The 18,513-nt window shown below is 42.1% G+C and overlaps 1 protein-coding gene and 1 long non-coding RNA gene across 4 annotated transcripts in view; one reads left to right on the plus strand and one right to left on the minus strand.

Moving 5' to 3' along the window:
- Nucleotides 1-370: 370 nt before the first annotated feature.
- Nucleotides 371-5,269, minus strand: LOC108176469 (uncharacterized). The gene is made up of 2 exons (XR_001793089.4): nt 4,505-5,269; nt 371-3,672 (listed from the first exon to the last, which is right to left on the minus strand). It is a non-coding gene; the product is annotated as an uncharacterized LOC108176469 (long non-coding RNA).
- The window catches only part of ADAMTSL1 (ADAMTS like 1), a 1,088,032-nt gene continuing 1,073,187 nt past the window's right edge, over nt 3,669-18,513 (plus strand). For all 3 annotated transcript variants that reach the window (XM_008254434.5, XM_008254437.5, XM_089317536.1), the window contains exon 1: nt 3,669-4,532. In XM_008254434.5, the coding sequence (XP_008252656.4) occupies nt 4,446-4,532 (87 nt within the window). In that variant the 5' untranslated portion in view covers nt 3,669-4,445. The remainder of the gene's footprint in view (nt 4,533-18,513) is intronic.

Genomic DNA, 18,513 nt, shown 5'->3' on the forward strand with positions numbered 1-18,513 from the left:
GTAACTCTGCCTTTCAAATAAATTAGTAAATAAAAACGATGTGAATTCCTGTTTCTAAAATTATCATGGCAATGTCTGGTGAACATCCAAGAGAGAATCAAGTTTCAAAAAGGTAGGAACTATCAACCATGCCAAATGAGTTTGTGAGGACAAAGAAGAGGACTGATCAATTCATTTTCATGTGTGTTGAATGTGACAACATGGAGGTGCTTGGTGACTAGAACAAGTTCTATTTTTGTAGAGTGATAGTGACTGAATCATGACTGAAATGAACAGAGAATTATACAGGAAAAGAGGAAGGCAGTAAGGAGTATAATTACAACCTTCAAGAAATGTGATTGACAAGAGAAGAAGCTGTGGAGTCATTGAAGAAAGGTGATCTCTGTTTATTTATGCATGAGAGGCTTGAGCACTGTCAGATATAGCTTATCAGTAAATATTGAATCTACAGCACAGAGAAAAATTATTGTAAATTTCTTTACTAGTTGAATTCAAGAAAGTATTAGATCCAGAAAACTATAGAAGGACTCATCTTATAAAGCAAATAAAAAGGGGGTCAGTGATTGTTGTAGATATGACTAGACTGGGTCATAAAAAGTAAAAATAGAAATTATTCCCATTTGACTGATTTGACTTTCTAAGAAATCTAGAGCTTTGCCTGTCTGTTGAAAGAGAGCAGGAATGGAGGTATGGGGAAAGTGGAGAAGGCTTGAAATCCTCATTGCATAGGGTGGGATGGTATGAACATGAATTGACCCCAGAAACAGGTAGACTGATGGGCAATGTTAGAATCCACTTGAGGCTGGTGAAGAAAATATTGTGGTGGTACTTATCTGTCCTGTTTTGTGGCTTTCCCTTGCAGTTTTGGCTCCATAGGACAGGTAATGGAAAAGAAGGCAACTGTGTTCATTTTGAAGAAAAGACCAAAGGGCAAGGGAGGTTAGGGTATTGAAAAAGTGTTATTGCCTACTGGTAGACATGAGAAAAAGAAAAGGATGGTGAATAAAAAGGAATAGGGAGAAAAGTGAAGAAAAAACAGACTGAGGAAAAGCCTGAGCCATAATGGAGAAGAATGGATACTGAGGTCAACAGGGAGAATCTTGTACTGTCATGTCCCAATACAACAATGCTTTAGGAGCCGGTGCTGTGGCATAGCGGGTAGGCCACTGCTTGCAGTCCCGGATGCTGCATTTCTGATCTAGCTCTCTGCTATGGTCTGGGAATGCAGTCGAAGATGGCCCAAGTCCTTGGGCCCTGCACCTGTGTGGGAGACCCAGAAGAAGCTCCTGGCTCCTGGCTTTGGACCGGCATAGCTCTGGCCATTGCAGCCTTTTGGGGAGTGAACCAGCGGATGGAAGACTTCTCTCTCTGTCTCTCCCTCTCTGTCTAAAACTCTGCCTTTCAAATAAATAAACAAATAGTTTTTTTTTTTTTTTTAAAGAAAAGAATCACGCTGTAAGGGGCCTGGCTTGAGGTGGTCAAAACATTATTGTGTTGCAAATCTCAGATGGTAGGGCTGGCAGTCTAGTGCAGAGGCTCTGGCAAGACTGGGACTGGGCTGAGGCAAAGGGCCATCAGTGGAGCCATCGTGCAGATTCCAGGACCAGAGTAATGTTACATTTCTTTGTCCTGGTGTCACAATGAGGTTATTAATCCATGAAGTAGATGAAGACATCTGTTTTAAGGCATCCACCCTGCATTTTATGCAGAATCAAGGAAACTTGATCTTCAGTGGATAATGAGTATACTTTCTTCCTTCTCATTCAGTCATTCTTTGAGTGAATCGATGAGGCACAGTTTAAAAGCTTACTGATTTTAAAGCAAACAATGAGCAACAAACCAGACTATTAGCTAACATTTGGGTCTGGTGTCAGCCCAAGAGATCTGTAGTTGGGTCCCTGGTGTGGAGATATGGTTAGGAGGGAGTCATTGTCTCATGTTGTATGAGAACAAACAACGCCTGCCTGCCTTCTACCAGGCTCTCCCAACACTTTGTTCTCCACCTGTCAAAAATCCTGGAATGGAGCCTTTATCATTGGATGGCTGGGGTATGGCAGGAACTCCCTTAGCTGTTCCCTCTCATTTTGGACTTTCTACTCAATTGACTGTCTATGAATTAGCTTTAACTTTTTTTTCTGGTTACTGCATTGTAACAGAAGCAACTCACTCTTCCCTACTATATGAGGTAGGATGGCATTCACCTGCCTCTTAAGAGACATAGGACATGTCACTTAATTTTCCTAGGCCTTAGTTTATTCTCCATGTACACATAAAGGCGTAGCTTTTGGACTGGATAGCCAAATTTGCTGAGGGAATGGGGGTTGGGAGTATGTAGTTGGGCTACAGCTTCCCTCCAGACCTGAAATTCTGTGCTCCAGCGCCTGGTTCCAATTCTAGCAGTGCAGCTATTGAGCTTCAGGAGTCTTGTATGCCAAATTGGGATAATCTACACCTATCTTGTGGGTTGATTGAAGGTTTAATTTAAGGTTGCCTAGCACTGCTGCTTGCCACCCACGTGCCATTTTCCTTCCAGCCTGGTGCTGCAGGTACCTGCGCCCAGGACTACCACATGACATGTTGGGACCACCTTCCCACCAAGCCCAACTTCCACCTTTTCTGGTAAACATGTGGCTCAGTCATCCTAGCAGCACAGAACACTTGCCTGCTCCCAGCCTCTGGGGTCTTTGTTCTCTTTTGTAAGTTTGTTCATTTTTCAAGATGTCTTGCCCTTTCCTCTTTACCAATTCAAAGTGAAAACCTAACCCAAAACTCCTTCACAAAAGGATCTCTAAAATATTTTGACCTTTTAAACTTTGATATACTAAGCTCAAAGGTAGATTTTGTTTTCCACTTCTGATTTTTTCTTATGATCTTTGATACTCAGTAGATAATGCATATGAGTATATACATGATTTCTGAGAAACAGTCTCTTTTACCCATTCTGGACACAAACACTGATGTTGGAGTTTGTAGCATTCGCTTCCTATAGGTTCTTCTGCCCTGACTTTGCCTGTAATTCTCAGCAGTTTGTGTCTGGTTCGTTTGCCCAGTCAACATGGGCAGGATCCGAGTCCCTCTCAGGTGCTCAGGGCCTACAATGTTTCAGCATAGGAATATGTGCACTAAATGAATGGTTACTATGGCGGCGCCTTCATTCTGTGCTGGGATCCTCCCAATGCGCACACGTGGGAACCTCACAAAAGTGATTTCATGTGCGCCTTGCTGATCCCCTTATCGTTCGGAGTTTATTGAAGTGGGGCCAGCTCCCCGCCTCTTCCAGCTTTCCTGCCAAGTGTGCAGAGGGGTGGAGAGTTCTGGAAGACAGTTGGAAGGAGGGTGTGGGATTTTACTTTCTTTAAAAAGATGCTTTGGAAGCCCCAGATATTCAGGAAGCAATGAACCTGGGTCCCAATGCAGAGAACTGCAGCGAGGCCCTATGCTGTTACAGAAAATGCCCGAGCGCAGTAAGAACATGGCCCAGACCAGAAAAGGGGGCGCCCTAGCTTGCCCTCGGGAACCCATCGGACAGGAAGACAAGCAAGGAAGTTAGTCACTTGGAACCCATCCCTTGGGCTGGTTGTGCATGATGGGGGCTCTCCATTCACCGCGTCCCCACGCAGCTGTCATAGGTTCCTGCCGCTCGGAAGTGCAGCTTGTTTTTCCTGATGGAGTCTGCAAAACAAATCAACGCCACGGGAGAATCTCTATGAATGCCCAGGAGACAGTCTCACGGACAAATGCATCATAACGTTCCGTTCTGTATCATTATATGGGGTCGTACGTTTTTTAATCATTACCCCCTTCCCTACACGCGCGAAGTCGTAGCAGCCCCTGGAGGGTCTTGCGTGGCTCCCAGGACAGTGACAGTACGCGGAGCTCCGAGCTCCGGGAAAGCGCGCAGGGAATGCCCTCAGGATTCGTTCCCGGGAAAGCGCCAAGCGTCCGGGGAGAACTTTCCCCTTCTCCGAGCGTCGGCAGGGTGGCATCGCAAAGGAGGGCAGCGCGGGACTCTGCCTTGTAGAAAATTAAATAAATAGAAGGCAGCGCTCAGCCCGCTCGGGTTTCCCGAAACGCGCACCGCGGTCGCGGCCGGGGAGGCTGGGTGTCTTCGCTCCCCGCCTTCGCTGGGCTGACACAGCAGGGAGGAGCAGGAGCCGGAGGGGGTGCTGGTGCGGGGGGAGCGCCAACCATCCCGAGCCAAGACAAGCAGCACATTCACAAATAACGCCCCCACCCCCAGCGCACGCGCTCCCATTCAAAGGAGCGGGGTCTCGCGACCGCTCAGAAGACGCGCCGCTGGCCCCAGCGCAGCTCTGCCTCGGAGCGCGCACGCCTGGAGCCTGCCCGCCAGCCGCCGCCAGGCCCCCGCAGTCCGGACAAGACCCGGGTCTCGCTCCCTCGGAGGGGGCTCGCCTGGGACTCCCTTTGGTCTCCACTGGGGGACCATGGCACCGCTGGTGGCGCCCCAGCGCCCGGGATTCCTGGCTCGCCTCCTCGGTGGTACCTGGTGCCTGCTGTGTGTCGCCGGACAGGTAGGGCAGCCTGCGCGTCGTGCGTGCCTCGCAGACTTTTTGTAGTTGGTGCTGTAGGGTGAAGCGCTGCGTTTGGGGTGCACTCTCCCGCGAAGGTCAGTCCTGGAGCCGGGCTGACGCCCGAGCTGGGACAGGTGGAGCGAGGGTTGGGGCTAAGGCGGGCCCTGGTAGCGAGCTCTGGGCTGGCGGGGTCAGTCTCTGCGCTGAGCCTCGGCCCGGTCTTCTGGAACCCTACCCAGGGCTCCTCGCTGGAGTTCGGGTTCTGCCTCCAGCTGGGCAGAATCGAGGCGCGAAGGCGGCTCCTGAGCTGGGGAGCGGTAGTCTCTCGGGAGCCAGTGACGCCCTAACCCCTACCCGGCAGTCCTTTGTCGAATTCCTTCTCTAGCTCTTGACAGAGTCTTAGCCGCTTCAGGCAGGCTCAGGCGCTGGGGACTCTTCAGTTCCACCTTTCTGTGCACCCGGCGAACTTCCGACACCGTGGGGCCACCTGCGTCCGAGAGACAGGGGCGGATCTTTGTAGGGCTCGCGGATGGAGGAGCAGGTGGGCTCCCCAGTGCCTCTGTGGTGGAGAGGTGCCTCTGGCGGGTGCAGGAGGCTTGGTCCTGACCACACCCCCTCTGAGTCCTGCCTGGGTTTTCTGCAGCCAGACAGGCTGTAGGAACTGGGGCGTTCTCCTAGGTGGGTGATTAGGTCCCGAGGCTGAAAGGAAGGAGCCTAATTCACAGTTAGCGAGAGGGTGTGTAATTCACAGTTGGTGGTTTATTACTGGCAAGACTCTGGAGGGAGCAGCTTAGGGAATGGGGCAGGGGTTGGGAGGGTCGAGTCAACCCCAGGATAACCTGTGGTGTCCTTGGCTTTCACACTTCTCAGAGCCAGGAAGCTTGTGGTTAAAGCCCATGATTTAGGCAGTTTGTACATAATTTAGCCTGCATAGATTTGCTCTTCGCAGGATTACTTGGGTAATTCTGGGAAAATGCCCAAATCCTCTTGGCTGGAATTATCGCCAGATAGCCTCCCTTTCCCTCTGGCTTATGGAGGCTTGTCCAAATTGGGGGATTTCCTTCCCAAGCTTTTTCTTAACGTTTTGAAATCTGTTTCCAGATCTCTATTTTAATGGTCATTTTAATTGCCGTGGTGCATTTCTGGAAGCTGGGAGAGGATCAAGAATGATGGCTTACGAGGGCCTAGAGCCGGCTAGGAAGAGAGGAACAAGGACTCATCGGGGAGAGAGGGTTTCAGCAGATGCACCTGCCCAGATTGGAGATAGCTCCGAATACTTGTCTTAATTTTCAGCGAGTCTTGCTCCTACCATGCCTTATTCTGTGGCTGACTTCTCCATCTTAGCTCCCCTGTGTTAGGACCAACCCCAGCTAGATAACTCAGAGTCCTGTGGGAGAGAGAGAGGCTGGGGCAACAGAACTTCTAAAGCCCCCAGCTGATTTCACTGTGGAGCTTGGTTGAGAACGAACATGCAAAAATGATTTGCCCAAGGTACCCTGTTATAGAATTATGGCCCCTGAAGTCAACACAAAGAATAGTAAAAAAAGGTCTTAGCAGCTCAGGAGTCTTGACATGGAGCTTCCAGTCCTGGCTGTGTTCCTAACTAGTTGGGACTCTTTAGCCAAGGCCCTTAACCTCCCATTCCTCATCTGTACCACCAGGCTGTTGTCCTGTGTTCTCCAAAGTTCTGCCAGCTCCAACACCACCAGGCAGGCCCACAACTAAAGCAAATCAAGATAACAACTTGTGTCTTGTCTTTACCCTCCAGAGTAGAAATTTTTACCTTAACCTTGAGATTTTGCTGACTCGTTGCTAATATTTGGATCTAGCAGAGGTACTAGAGAGGAGTTCTATGCTCTTTCTTAGACATGTGTGTATGTTTTTAAAAAAATGCTTTCCCACTCTGTTGAAACCTACTTCAAGTCAATCCAGTACCTTCCTGGCATTCGTGACAACCCAATTTTCCTGGCATTACATACCTGTTCCTTCTTGCTCAGCATCTCAACCATTTATGCTGTGTGGTGATGGGTTGGAAGTGGTTTATTACTTACTTCCAAATGGGCTTTTCTTGTTTCACTCTTCAAGGCTGCTCTCTGCATGGGAAGAGCCTGACAAAACTTGTCCAGGAAGGGATAGAAAAGAATGCAAGTGGTAGATGGGTTGTATATCCTGGTAGAATATAAGTTGACTTAGAGCATTAACTTGGTCAGGTGTTTGCAATACTGGTTGATATCTTCACTTTTTTTGGTAAAACTGTATTGGTGTTATATCTAATATTTGAACTAAACAGGTAAGAGATTTGAAGATACTTAAGAAGAAATCATTCCGTGACCAATATCCAGTGATCCTTTGAACACTGTTTGGAATTTATGCGTTCTTTAAACTGTTTTGAAATCAAAACACTCAACATATGAAGGCATGGTTACTAGGTTTATCAGGCCTCTCTGGTAGACATTGTGACTGTAGCAAAAGGAGCATCTGTGATCAAGAGCTGTTGCTACCTAAACTGAATTACACCATAGTCCAAAGAACAATGTTAACGCAAGTGCAAATGATTTGGAAATAGATAGCATTTCTGAATCTCTCCTTTAGTGGGTTATTTGCCTTTCTTTCTCTTCTGATAGAATTTCCATCCCCCACCTCCCCACAACTTAAAGGCAGAAAACTCCTCAGATTCTTAGGAAACTGATTATCTTACCAATAAATTTAATTTCCTAAGTTGAACCCAGATTTATCCCATTACCTAAATTTCTCCCAGGTGAGGAAATACATAAATAGTGGTTTAAACCAGTAGGAACTGTCAACATTAAGTTATTATTGGACAATTATTGTTTCCAGATTTTGTTTATATAAATAAAGTTGCTATTAATGTTTGTGTACAAGTCTTTGTAGGGACATGTGGTATCATTTGTGTTAGTTAAGTACTTAGGAGTGGAATGGTTCAATCATGTTGTAGGTGCATGTTTAACCTTTTAGGAAATTCAGTCTCTCAGAAGATAGTATTGGGGTTGGACTTGTGGCATAGTGGGTTAAGCAGCCATCTGTGACACTAGCATCCATATGAGCGCTGATTCAAGCCCCAGCTGCTGCACTTCTGATCCAGCCTCCTGCTAATGTACCTGGAAAGGCAGCACAAGATGGTTCAAGTGCCTGGGCCCCTGCTACACATATTAAAATCTTACTAGCACTAAATTAGAGTCTCAGTGTCTCTGCTTCCTTGTCAGTTCCTGGTGTGGTCTTTGGAGAATATTTTAGCTTGCTGTGGGTTTTACTCTGCAATTCCTCAAAGACTAATGATGTTGATAATTTTTTTCATGTGTTTATCTAGAATCTGTATCTTTGGCACAATTACTACCCAAATATTTTGCTTTTAATGAGTTGTTGGTTTTCTTATTATTCAGTATGGAGAATTCTTTATATATTCTGCCTATGAGTCTTTTATTAGATTATTAAATGCAAATGATTTCTCCTAGCCTATGGCTTATACTTTCATTAATAGTGTCTTTTGATGAGCAGAAGATTTTTTTTTTTTTTTTGAGATAGGGAGAGGGGCTGGTACTGTGGCATGGTGGCCTAAGCCTCTGCCTGTTGCACCGTTATCCATATGGGTACCAGTTTGTGTCCTGCTGTTTCTCTTTGAATCCAGCTCTCTGCTTTGTCCTGGGAAAGCAGTGTAAGATGCCCAGATGCTTGGGCCCCTGTGCCCACGTCCACGTGGGAGGCCTGGAAGAGACTCCTGTCTCCTGGTTTTGGATGGGCTCAGCTCTGACAGTTGCAGCCATTTGAGGAGTGAACCAGCAGATAGATCTCTGTCTCTCCTTCTCTGTTAGTAAGTCTACCGCTCAAATAAATAAATAAAATCTTAAAAAAAGAATTTACTTAGAGAGGGAAAACCCACAATGAAGTGAGAGATTCCATCTATTGGTTCACTCCCCAGATGCCTGCAGCAACTGGGGCTTGGGCCTGGCTGAAGCTGGAGGCTGGGAACTCAGCACAACTCTCCTGCCTGGGCGACAGGGACCAATCACTTTAGGTATCACTGCTGCTCAGGGTGCACACTGGCAGGAATCTGGAATGGAACGCAGTTCCTGGGCTTGAACTTGGGCACTCTGATATGGGATGTACACATCCCAACTAGTGTCTGAACTGCTGGGTCAAATTCCTGCTCAGAAATTTTTAATTTTGATGATGTTGAATCTATCAAACTGGTTCTTGGTGGATTGTGATTTTGCTCTTATTTCTAAGAAATGTTAACTTAATCGAAGATCAAAGAGGTTTTCTTTTTTAGGTTTTGCAGTTAGATTGTTTGATTTTCAGTTAATGTTTGTGTATGGTACAGGGTGAGAATTAAAGTTCATTTTTTGCCTATGGATATTCACTTGTACTATGATTTTTTGAAAAAATATTGTCTTCTTCACTGAATTTTCTTGCACCTTTGTTAAAAATCAGTTCTCTGTACATATGTGAGTCAATTTTGAATTGTCTGCTCTTTTTCAGAATAGTTTGTTTATATGTTTATCATTGTTCAAGTAGCACAATGTGTTGAGTATTGTAGCTTTATAAAAGTCTTGAACTTGGGAAGTGTGATTCCTCCAACTTTGTCCTATGTCTTTAATGGTATTGATTTAGCTATCCCATGTGAACATTAGAGTTAGTTTGCCGGCTAGTGATGCTGAGCATTTGTTTTCCTTTGGAAAAAATGTCAAGTAGATCTATTACCCACTATAAAATCAGGCTTTTTTTTTTTTTTTTTTTTTTTTTTTTTTTTTACTACAATGAAATACCTAAGGCAAGCTACTTCTGAAGGAAGGAAAGTTTTGACACATGGTTTTGGGAGTTCAAGATTGCATGGTCCAATTGGTTTGGCCTCTGTTGAGTGCAGTAATGATGGGCAGTAGAAAGATCACATGGAGCACTAGAAAGCAGAGAGTGGCCGGGTCCAACTCACACTTCTATAATCAACCCTCTTTCAAGAACTACTTTCTGAACATACACTCCTTATTAACTGAGTATTTCCTACAGGGCCCTAGTCTCAAACACCATGATTACACTAAGTTTCTACACTTTTGGTACCATTAACTTGTGACTGTGGGGTTTTAAATCCTGTATGAATTTGGGAGCTGGATCATATTCAAACTCTGGCAGGTATATTCTAATTATTAACTGCTTGTCAGATATATAGTTAGCAATATTTTTCCCATTCTGTAGGTTATGTTTTCACTTGGATTGTTTGTTCCCTTTAATGTGAAGAACATTTTTAGTTTGATGAAATCCCATTTGTCTTTCTTATGCTTTTTTCCCCCTATATTTTGGGGTCTGATAAAAAAAATCCTTGTTCATTCTAATGTTCTGAACATTTTCTATATTTTTAAGGTTATTTATTTACTTACTTACCTCAGAGGCAGAGAGAAAGCATTGTTTCCATTTGCTGATTCAGCACCCAAATGCTAGCAATGGCTGGGACTAGGCCAGGCTGAAACTAGAAGCTTCAGTCCAGGTCTCCTATGTCGGTGGCAGAGACACACGTACTTGAACCATTACCTGCTGCCTTCAAGGGTACACATTAGTAGGAATCCAGAATGAAGAGTCAAGCCAAGACTCAGACATAAGCAAACCAATATGGGATGTGGGTGTCCCAACTAGCATTGTGGTTTTTTTTTTTTTTTTAAGTTTTTTATTTATTTATTTGAGAGGTAGAGTTACAGACAGTGAGAGGTAGAGACAGAGAGAGAGGCCTTCCCTCCATTGGTTCACCCCCCAAATGGCCACAACGGCCGGAGCTGCACTGATCTGAAGCCAGGAGCCAGGAGCAGGATTGGAAGAGGAGCAACCAGGACTAGAACCGGTGCCCATTTGGGATGCTGGTGCCACAGGCGGAGGATTAACCTGTGCCACAATGCTGGCCTCCCAACTGGCATCTTGACAGGCCAAAACTTCTGTTTGTCCCTTATGTTTTCTTCTGTTTGATGGTTTTGGGCCTTATACCTTGATCTTTAATCAATTTTGAATTGTTTTATATATGGTGAGGTATAGGGGCTCTCGTTTTATTCTTATGTATGTACATAACCGATTTACCTAGCACTAATTACAGAAAAAGAATGTATTTACTCTAATGCACATTCTTAGCATCTTTGCTGACTATCAGTTGATGGTAGATGCTTGGGTTTATATTTAGGTTCTCCATTCTGTTCCATTGGTCTGATGTCTGTCTTTATGCCAATACTATGCCATTGTCATTATTATAGCTTTGCAGTACATTTTGAAGGCAGGTAATATAATGCCTCTTGCTTTGTTCTTTTTCTCAAGATTGTTTGGCTAGTCTAGATATTTTTATGGTTTCATATAAGCCCAAGGGCCTTTTTTTTTTTTAGTTCTGAGTGGTAAAGGTTTTTCCCCTTTAAATATAGATAGATGATGGATTTTGAGCAATGTTTTTTCTCATCTAATTATCACAAAAGGTTTTATTTTCTTTTTAGTTTGTTAGTATGGTAAGTTACCTTTATTGATTTTTTTAAAATTAATTACTCATTTGAGAGCCAAAAAAAGGAAAGGGAACTCCACCCATTGGTTTATTCTCTAAATGCCCTCAATGAGCAGGTTTGGACCATGCCAAAGCCGGGACTGAGAACTCGATTTGGGTGTCCTATTCAGGTGGAAGGAAGCCAGTGCTTGAGTTATCATCACTGCCTCCAAGAGTCTGCATTAGCAGGAAGCTGCATTCACTCCCAAATGCTCTGATGTGTGATGCAAGGATCCTACAGGCGTTTTACCTGCTGGACCCAATGTCTACCCCACCTTCACTTGTCTTTAAATGCTGAACCCATCTTGCATTCTTGGGATAAACCCAATTTGATCACAATATGATTTTCTTTTTATATATTATTGGATTTAATTTATTAAATTTTGTTTAGAATTTTGCATTTCTGCCGATGAGGAATATTCTGTAATTTGCTTTTCTTTCAGTGTCTGTCTGATTTTGATATCAGGGTAATTTTAACCTCACAGAGTAAGTTAGGAAATATTTCCTCCTTTCCAGTTTTCTGGAAGTTTGTGTATGGTTTAATCCTTAAATATTGGCAGATTCAACAAGAAGCCATCTGGACCTGAATTCACTTTGTAGGCAAGTGTGTAACTGCAAATTAAATTTCTTAATGTACAGGTATCTGCTTCATTTTGGGTTACCTTGATAGTTTATATCTTTCACAATTTTGTCATTTTTATCTGAGTTGTTGAATTCATTGGCATAAAGTAGTTCATAATGCTCCTTTATATCTTATTTAATATTATTAGAATATGTTTTATTGGTTGCATCATTCCTGATTTTGGTTATTTATTTATTCTTCCTTTTTGCCTAGTCAACCAGTTTATTAATCTCAGAGAACTAGCTTTTTGTTTCATGGATTATTTATTCTACTTTTTTTAAGATTTATTTATTTGAAAGGCAGAGTTATTGCTGGAGGGGTGGCGGGAGACAGGGTTAGGGCTGGGGCTGGGCCAGGCCAAAGCCAGGAGCCAGGTGGTTGGTTCTTCCAGTTCTCCCATGTGTGTGCAGGGACCCAAGCATTTGGGCCATCCTTTGCTGCTTTCCCAGGCACATTAGCAGGGAGCTGGATTGGAAGTAGAGCAGCTGAGAGCTTAACTGGCACCCATAGACTCGGGATGCTGGTGCCATAAGCAGCAGCTTTACCCACTACATCACAGTTCCAGCCCCTATTGCTTTGTTTGCTATTCCACTCATTTTGTTTCGCATCTATCATTTTCATTCTTCTTTTTTGTTTTTGACTTGGTCTTATTTTTCTAGTTTCTTATGTCTGTAAGATTATTGTGTATGTATTATTGTGTGTATGTAAGCTCTTTTGTGTTTTCTAACACATATGTTACAGTGATGTGAATTTTCCCTAAGTGCTTCTTGTGTGGCATATGTAAGTTTTCATATATCTTCTCAATTTTGTTCAGTTTAGAATACTTCTTCATGGTATTTAGAATTTTATTGTTTTTTTTTTCTAAATATTTTGGAGATTCTCAAGATATAATTGTGTTATTTATTTTGAATTTAATTTCAGTCTTCCCAGAGAAGATATTTATATAACTTGCATCCTTTTATGTTGATTGATCAGAATATGCTCAATCTTAGTAAACATTCTATATGCCTTCAAATAGAATTAAACTTTATATGAAAATGATACCTATGTTTTTTCCTGCTCAGCCTGCATCTCTTTGGTGGAATGTTCCATAAATATTAGTTACATCAAGTTGGTTGATAGAATTGTTCAAATCTCCTACACAATTAATTTTTGTGTACTTAGTATATCAATTATTGAGATGGGGATATTGAAATTTCTATCTACCATTGTTGATTTTTTATTTCTCCTTGCAGTTCTATTAGTTTTGTTTTACTTATTTTGAAGCTCTGTTTCTGGGTGCAGAATTGTTAAGAGCTATTGTGTTACCGTGATGATTTGGTCTTTTTATTATTAAATAGAGACTTCTGTATTTGGTAATAGTCCATTATTTTTAAGATTTAGTTATTTATTTGAATGTTAGAATTAGAGAGAGAGAGAAAGCTAGCTTCCATCCGCTAGTTCACTCCCCAAATGGCCACAGTGGGCAGGGCTGAGCCAGGCTGAAGTCAGGAACCAAGAGCTTCATCCAGGTCTCCCATGTGGGTGACAGGGACCTAAGTACTTGGGCCATCTTCCACTGCTTTCTCAGGCCATTAACAGGGAGCTGAATTGGAAGTGGAGCAGCTGGGACACAAACTGGTGCCATACAGAATGTCAGCATTGCAGGTGGTAGCTTTAGCAGATATGCCATAATGCCAGCCCTAGTAATAGTGTGTTCTTTAAACCTATTTCACTTTTCTCTATTTTAATGGTAGATAATAATTTTTAAATGTTAATTTGTGCATCTTTTATCTTTATGTTTCCTGATTTATCATATTTTATTAATGACCATTATAGTATGATTTTATAATTCGTTAATATTCTACTTTTATCATCCTTTCATTTTTTTAACCACACTAAAATAAGTATTTAGTATTAATATATTTTGATGGCTAAGTTATATGTTATTATTCAGTTTTTCCCAGTGCTTTATTTAAAAAAAAGCTTTATTAAGACACAATTCATATTCTATACTGGTCATATGTTTGGCATGTACAATTCAGTCGTTTTCATTGTATTTACTGATAAGTGCAGCTATCACCACAGTGATAGTTTTACATCTTGTCATCTCAAAAAGAAACCCACTAGCTCTCATCCCTCCAACTCCAGTCCTGAGCATTGCTAATATACTTTAATTCTGTCCTCTCGGTTGTCATATGAATGGAATCATAATGTGTGGACTTTTGTAACTGGCTTCTTTCACTTAGAAGGATGTTTTCAGGGTTCATCCAAGTTGGAACATGTGTTAGTACTTCATTCTTTTTTATGGCTGAATAATATTCTGTTGAGTCAATAGACCATATTTTGTTTGTTGGTGGACATTTGTATTCTTTCCATGTTTTTGCTTAGTATGAACAATACTGCTATAAACATTCCCATGCAAATTCTTTGGTGGATATATGCTTTTATTTCTCTTAGGCATATGTATGGGACTGGAATTGTTGTATCAAATTATAACTACATATTTAATCATTTGAGGAACTGCCAGGATATTTTCCAAAGTGTCTATGGGCATTCTGCATTTTCAGCAGTCCTATAAGTAGGTTCCAATGTTTCCACTTCCTCACCAACGTTTGTTATTATCTGACTTTTTTATTATAGCCATCCTAGTGGGTGTGAAATGATATCTCATTGTGATTTTTATTTGTTTTTCCCTGATGATGAATGATGGAGAGCACCTTTTCATTTAAAACATTTTTTTTAATTGGATTTAACAGCTTCCTTGATTGGGAGGGAAAAAAAGAAGTCTTATTGTTATTGTCACTCTTTTCTTCCAGTGTACTATGGGCCTATCATGTGCCTATAACTAGCTTTTCCAAATGTTGAGTAACAGTACCAATGCCTTCAGTCTGCTAGAGTTCCTCCTTTCACCATCCTCAATTGTCTTTATGTCTGATTATTTTCAGCATAGCTGCTCACATAGCTGTCAGACTTCTCTTTGCTTTGCTTTTATTCTGTCAAATTCCCTATTTCATAGATTATACAACCTGGAAAATTATTCTACTCTCATATTTGATGCTTATTTTCCATGGCATAGAGTCCTAGGTCAAAAATATTTTTTCTCCTGTCCCTAGCCACCCTGTTATTCCAATTTTAAAGGCATTCTGTCTTCTTTTTTAATATCTCATGTTGCTATTGAGGAATCCAGAGCCATTTTAATTCTAATTTCTGTCTTCAGCCTGCTTTATTGGTGTTTCTGGAAACCTCTAGAATGTTTACTTTATATCTGGTGCTCCAAGGCAGGAGTTGGAAAGCTTTCCTGTAAAGGACAGTACAAGTATAATAAGCGTTGTAGGCTTTGTGGGCTATCCTGTGTCTGTCCCAGCTACTCACCCCTGCCATTGAAACAGAAAAGCAGCTGTAGACAATATGTAAACAAATGACCATGGCTGTATTCCTATAAACTGTTTACAAAAACAGGCAATGGTCCAGGTTGTCCAATGGGCCATGATTTGCTGACCTCTATGCTAAAGTTTCATGATGTTGTGTCTTGATGTGAGTTATTTACTTAAATTGATTTTGCTAGGTTCTTTGTGGGCCTTCAGTAATAGTTCTATGTACTTCAGTTTGTAGAATATTTATTTTCATGTGTATTTGATAATGTTCTTCCCAGTATCTCATGTGTTTGCTTTTTGTGGAACTTCTGTTGGTTCTTGTGTCTCCTGATTCAACTCTATTCAAACAATCTCTTGTCTTTATTTCTCCATTTTTATGCTTTTATTTTCTAATATACTTCTTTGATTTTCTTTCCCAAAAGAGTTTTCTTTATGTAAATTTGCAGCCAGTATTCCTGACTGTAGCCAAACTCACCCTACTTTCCTTTCAGCAGCACCAGCTGCCTCTATGTCTGAAGCCTTTCTGAAGTTTCAAGCCAAATGGTCTTACTTCTCGTCATTCTCTCTCCAATTCTGTTAAGTCGGTTACAATTTATCCACCAGTTCTCCATAGGCCAAAAATTTATTGGCATTGTTTGTCCATTGTTGTCTCTCTTCCAGTTCTCTTGTCATCTTTATTTATTTACTGCTTTTTTAGCAGACTTTTGGGAGAGAATGGAGAAAATATGGTGTCCAGTTGGCCATGTTTAATTGGAAGTTAGCACTATTTATTAGATCTCAGTGTTTCTATTTTCTTATCTGAATCCATCTCCAAATCCACTAAGTCCCATTCTGATTATGATGAACATTTTTCAGAGACCGATACTTTTCATTTCCTGTTAAAAGACTTTGTGCAGCATTACTAAAAAGGCACTAGACTTGAAGCCTGGAGGCCTGGGTACTGGTTATGGATTTAGTGAATTTCTCTACAACTGAGAGAGTCAGAATTTTTTTCAAGGAAGAAATCATTGCTGTCATTCAATCAAATTGCCAAACAGGATAGCAAGTACTATCTCCATTCCCACTTTTGTGTTTCAGCTTTTAATCTTTCAGTAACTGCTCATTTACCAGTCTCTATATAAGTAAACCCAGTCTAAGCTCTCTTTGCTCAGTGATATAGCACAGGAATATTTTATTGATTCACAAATTTCAGTGTTCATATTTGGAATCAGTTTTATGAGGGAACATGGAGTTAATGTGATGTAAAGATTTGGCCTTGAAATATCATATGTGGTATTAAAATTTATTCTCTAAGGTGTGATTGAAGTTCAGGCTATTTTTTGTGGTGGAGAGTGGAGATGAGGTGGGATGAATGAGGAAATGCTTTTGAAAGGTTATTAATTCCATTTCACTTCAAATGTTTTATTTTGCAGGGAGATGGTCTCTAAGTAGAGGGTTATACATTTGGGGGACAGTACAATGGATGGTGCTTTTCAGCTCTGCCTGTGACTACAGGATTGAATGACTGCAAAGAGCCTTAGAGAGTCTTCAGTCTTGTGATTCACAAACTTCAGAGTGCAGGAGTCAGTTCTGATTTATTACACAATTCCAGAGGTCGCCAAAGAGCAGAGCAGATTCCTGGGCCTCACAGAGATGTTGGTTCAAGAGGGCCAGCATGGGCCTGGGAATCTGAATTTGTTTCATGAATCCCCACCGCTACCTACTTCTTGTCCAGATGCCCACAGAGGATTCAGGCACAGCTTGAGCAAAGGCCACATTTCAGGAAAAACTGATCTGATCTGTCTTATTTACAGATGACAGAAATAAGGTCCTAGGAAGCTGAATGACTTGTCCCAGTTTGATGGTGGGAGGGGTGGGAGTAGATCACGTGTCTCATAACCCTGTTCAACAATTGCTCCCACCAGAGCATACACTATTATTTTAGTGTCTAGTTACATCATGAACTAAAGATACGAACCATCAGCTTAAAGTGTCTTTATTTGTAGTAAGCTCCATTTTTTTATAAATGGTTTTCAGATGTTTGGGAACAGCTTCAGCTCTCAGTCACTCTGCCGCAGAGAAGTGATCGGGGGAAATGAGAGAGGGAAGCCCTCCGCCCTCATCCCCCTCACGTAACCTGCTGGAAACTGGCTTCTGTGCATTTTCTCCTTGAGTCATCCTGCCCCTGGAAGATTAACAGATACTTATTTAGAAAACCGTCCAAAGCATCCAGGAGCCTGACACTTGCTGAAACAGAGTGCAATACTGCCGAATACTGTCTCTCCCCAAGTGTGATGCAGCAACTCTTGCTACATTCTTGGAGGAACAGAAGGAGATGTTTCACACGCCTATTATTCAGGAGGTTCCCCCCTATCTGTACGGCAAACCTGCCAAACACAATACACATTTACACTCTCCACTGAGTCGTGTGCAGCCTGTCATGTTACACTACTGGGGAAGGGAAAGTTGTCTTCACTGCTATTGCTCATTATTATACACCTCATGCTTTCCATGAAGAAGGATCAGTGTGACAAATGTAAGCTGAAATTTGACTTATGATATTCTGATGTTCCTTTTAAAATTCTTGTAGTCAGGAGGGGTAACAACACCCAAACATGATGGCTTCACACCACAAAGGTTGTGAGTTGTTGGCGTGTATGGCTCCCTCCTGATGGCAGCGCCATCTCAAGCCACAATTCTGTAGCTGCCCAAGCAAGGAAAGGAGAGTGCTGCTCTAAAGAACTCTTTCTGCTGGTGGGTGACAGCTGTGGCTTCTTCTCACGTTTTGTTGGCCAAATCAAAGTCAAGAGGATTGGAAGGGTAAAGCCATTATCAACCCAGAATGTTCACCTTATTTTTATTTAAAAAATTATTTATTTATTTGAAAGGCAGAGGTAGATCCTCTATCCTCTGGTTCACTCCCTAGATGGCCACGTGACCAGGACTAGGAATTTCATCTGGGTCTCCCATGTGGAGGCAGGGGCCCACATAGTTGGGCCATCTTACACTGCTTTCCCAGGCACGTTAGCAGGGAGCTGGAGGGGGAGTGGAGCAGCCAGGACCTAAACCAGTGCCCACATGGGATGCCAGCGTCATAGGCATTATGTTAACCCACTACATGATGACACCAGCCCCCAGAATGTTCTTGCTTTGATTTCAATGTCAATAGTTTTGCACACTTTCAAACTTCTAAGATGCAGCCTTACATGCTCAGATTTCTTGACTGTGTGTGTGTATGTGTGTGTATATAAGTGAATACAAATTCTCTGATATTACTGGGAAACCACTTAGTGTTATCTTTGACTTACCCATTAAATCGTTTTAAAATTAAATAATTGTAAAATATACTGACTACAGAAACGATCATCTTCACCAAATTTTAAGTATTCAGCTCAGTAGTGTCAAATACTTGTGCATTATTGTGCAGCCGTGACCACCTTCCATCTCCAGCATTTCTTTCATCTTGCAAAAGAAACTACACAAACAGCTCCCTGTTCTCTTCCC

This window comes from Oryctolagus cuniculus, chromosome 1 (assembly GCF_051225735.1).
Source record: "Oryctolagus cuniculus isolate XC-2025 breed Fujian yellow rabbit chromosome 1, ASM5122573v1, whole genome shotgun sequence".
Lineage (NCBI taxonomy): Eukaryota > Metazoa > Chordata > Mammalia > Lagomorpha > Leporidae > Oryctolagus > Oryctolagus cuniculus.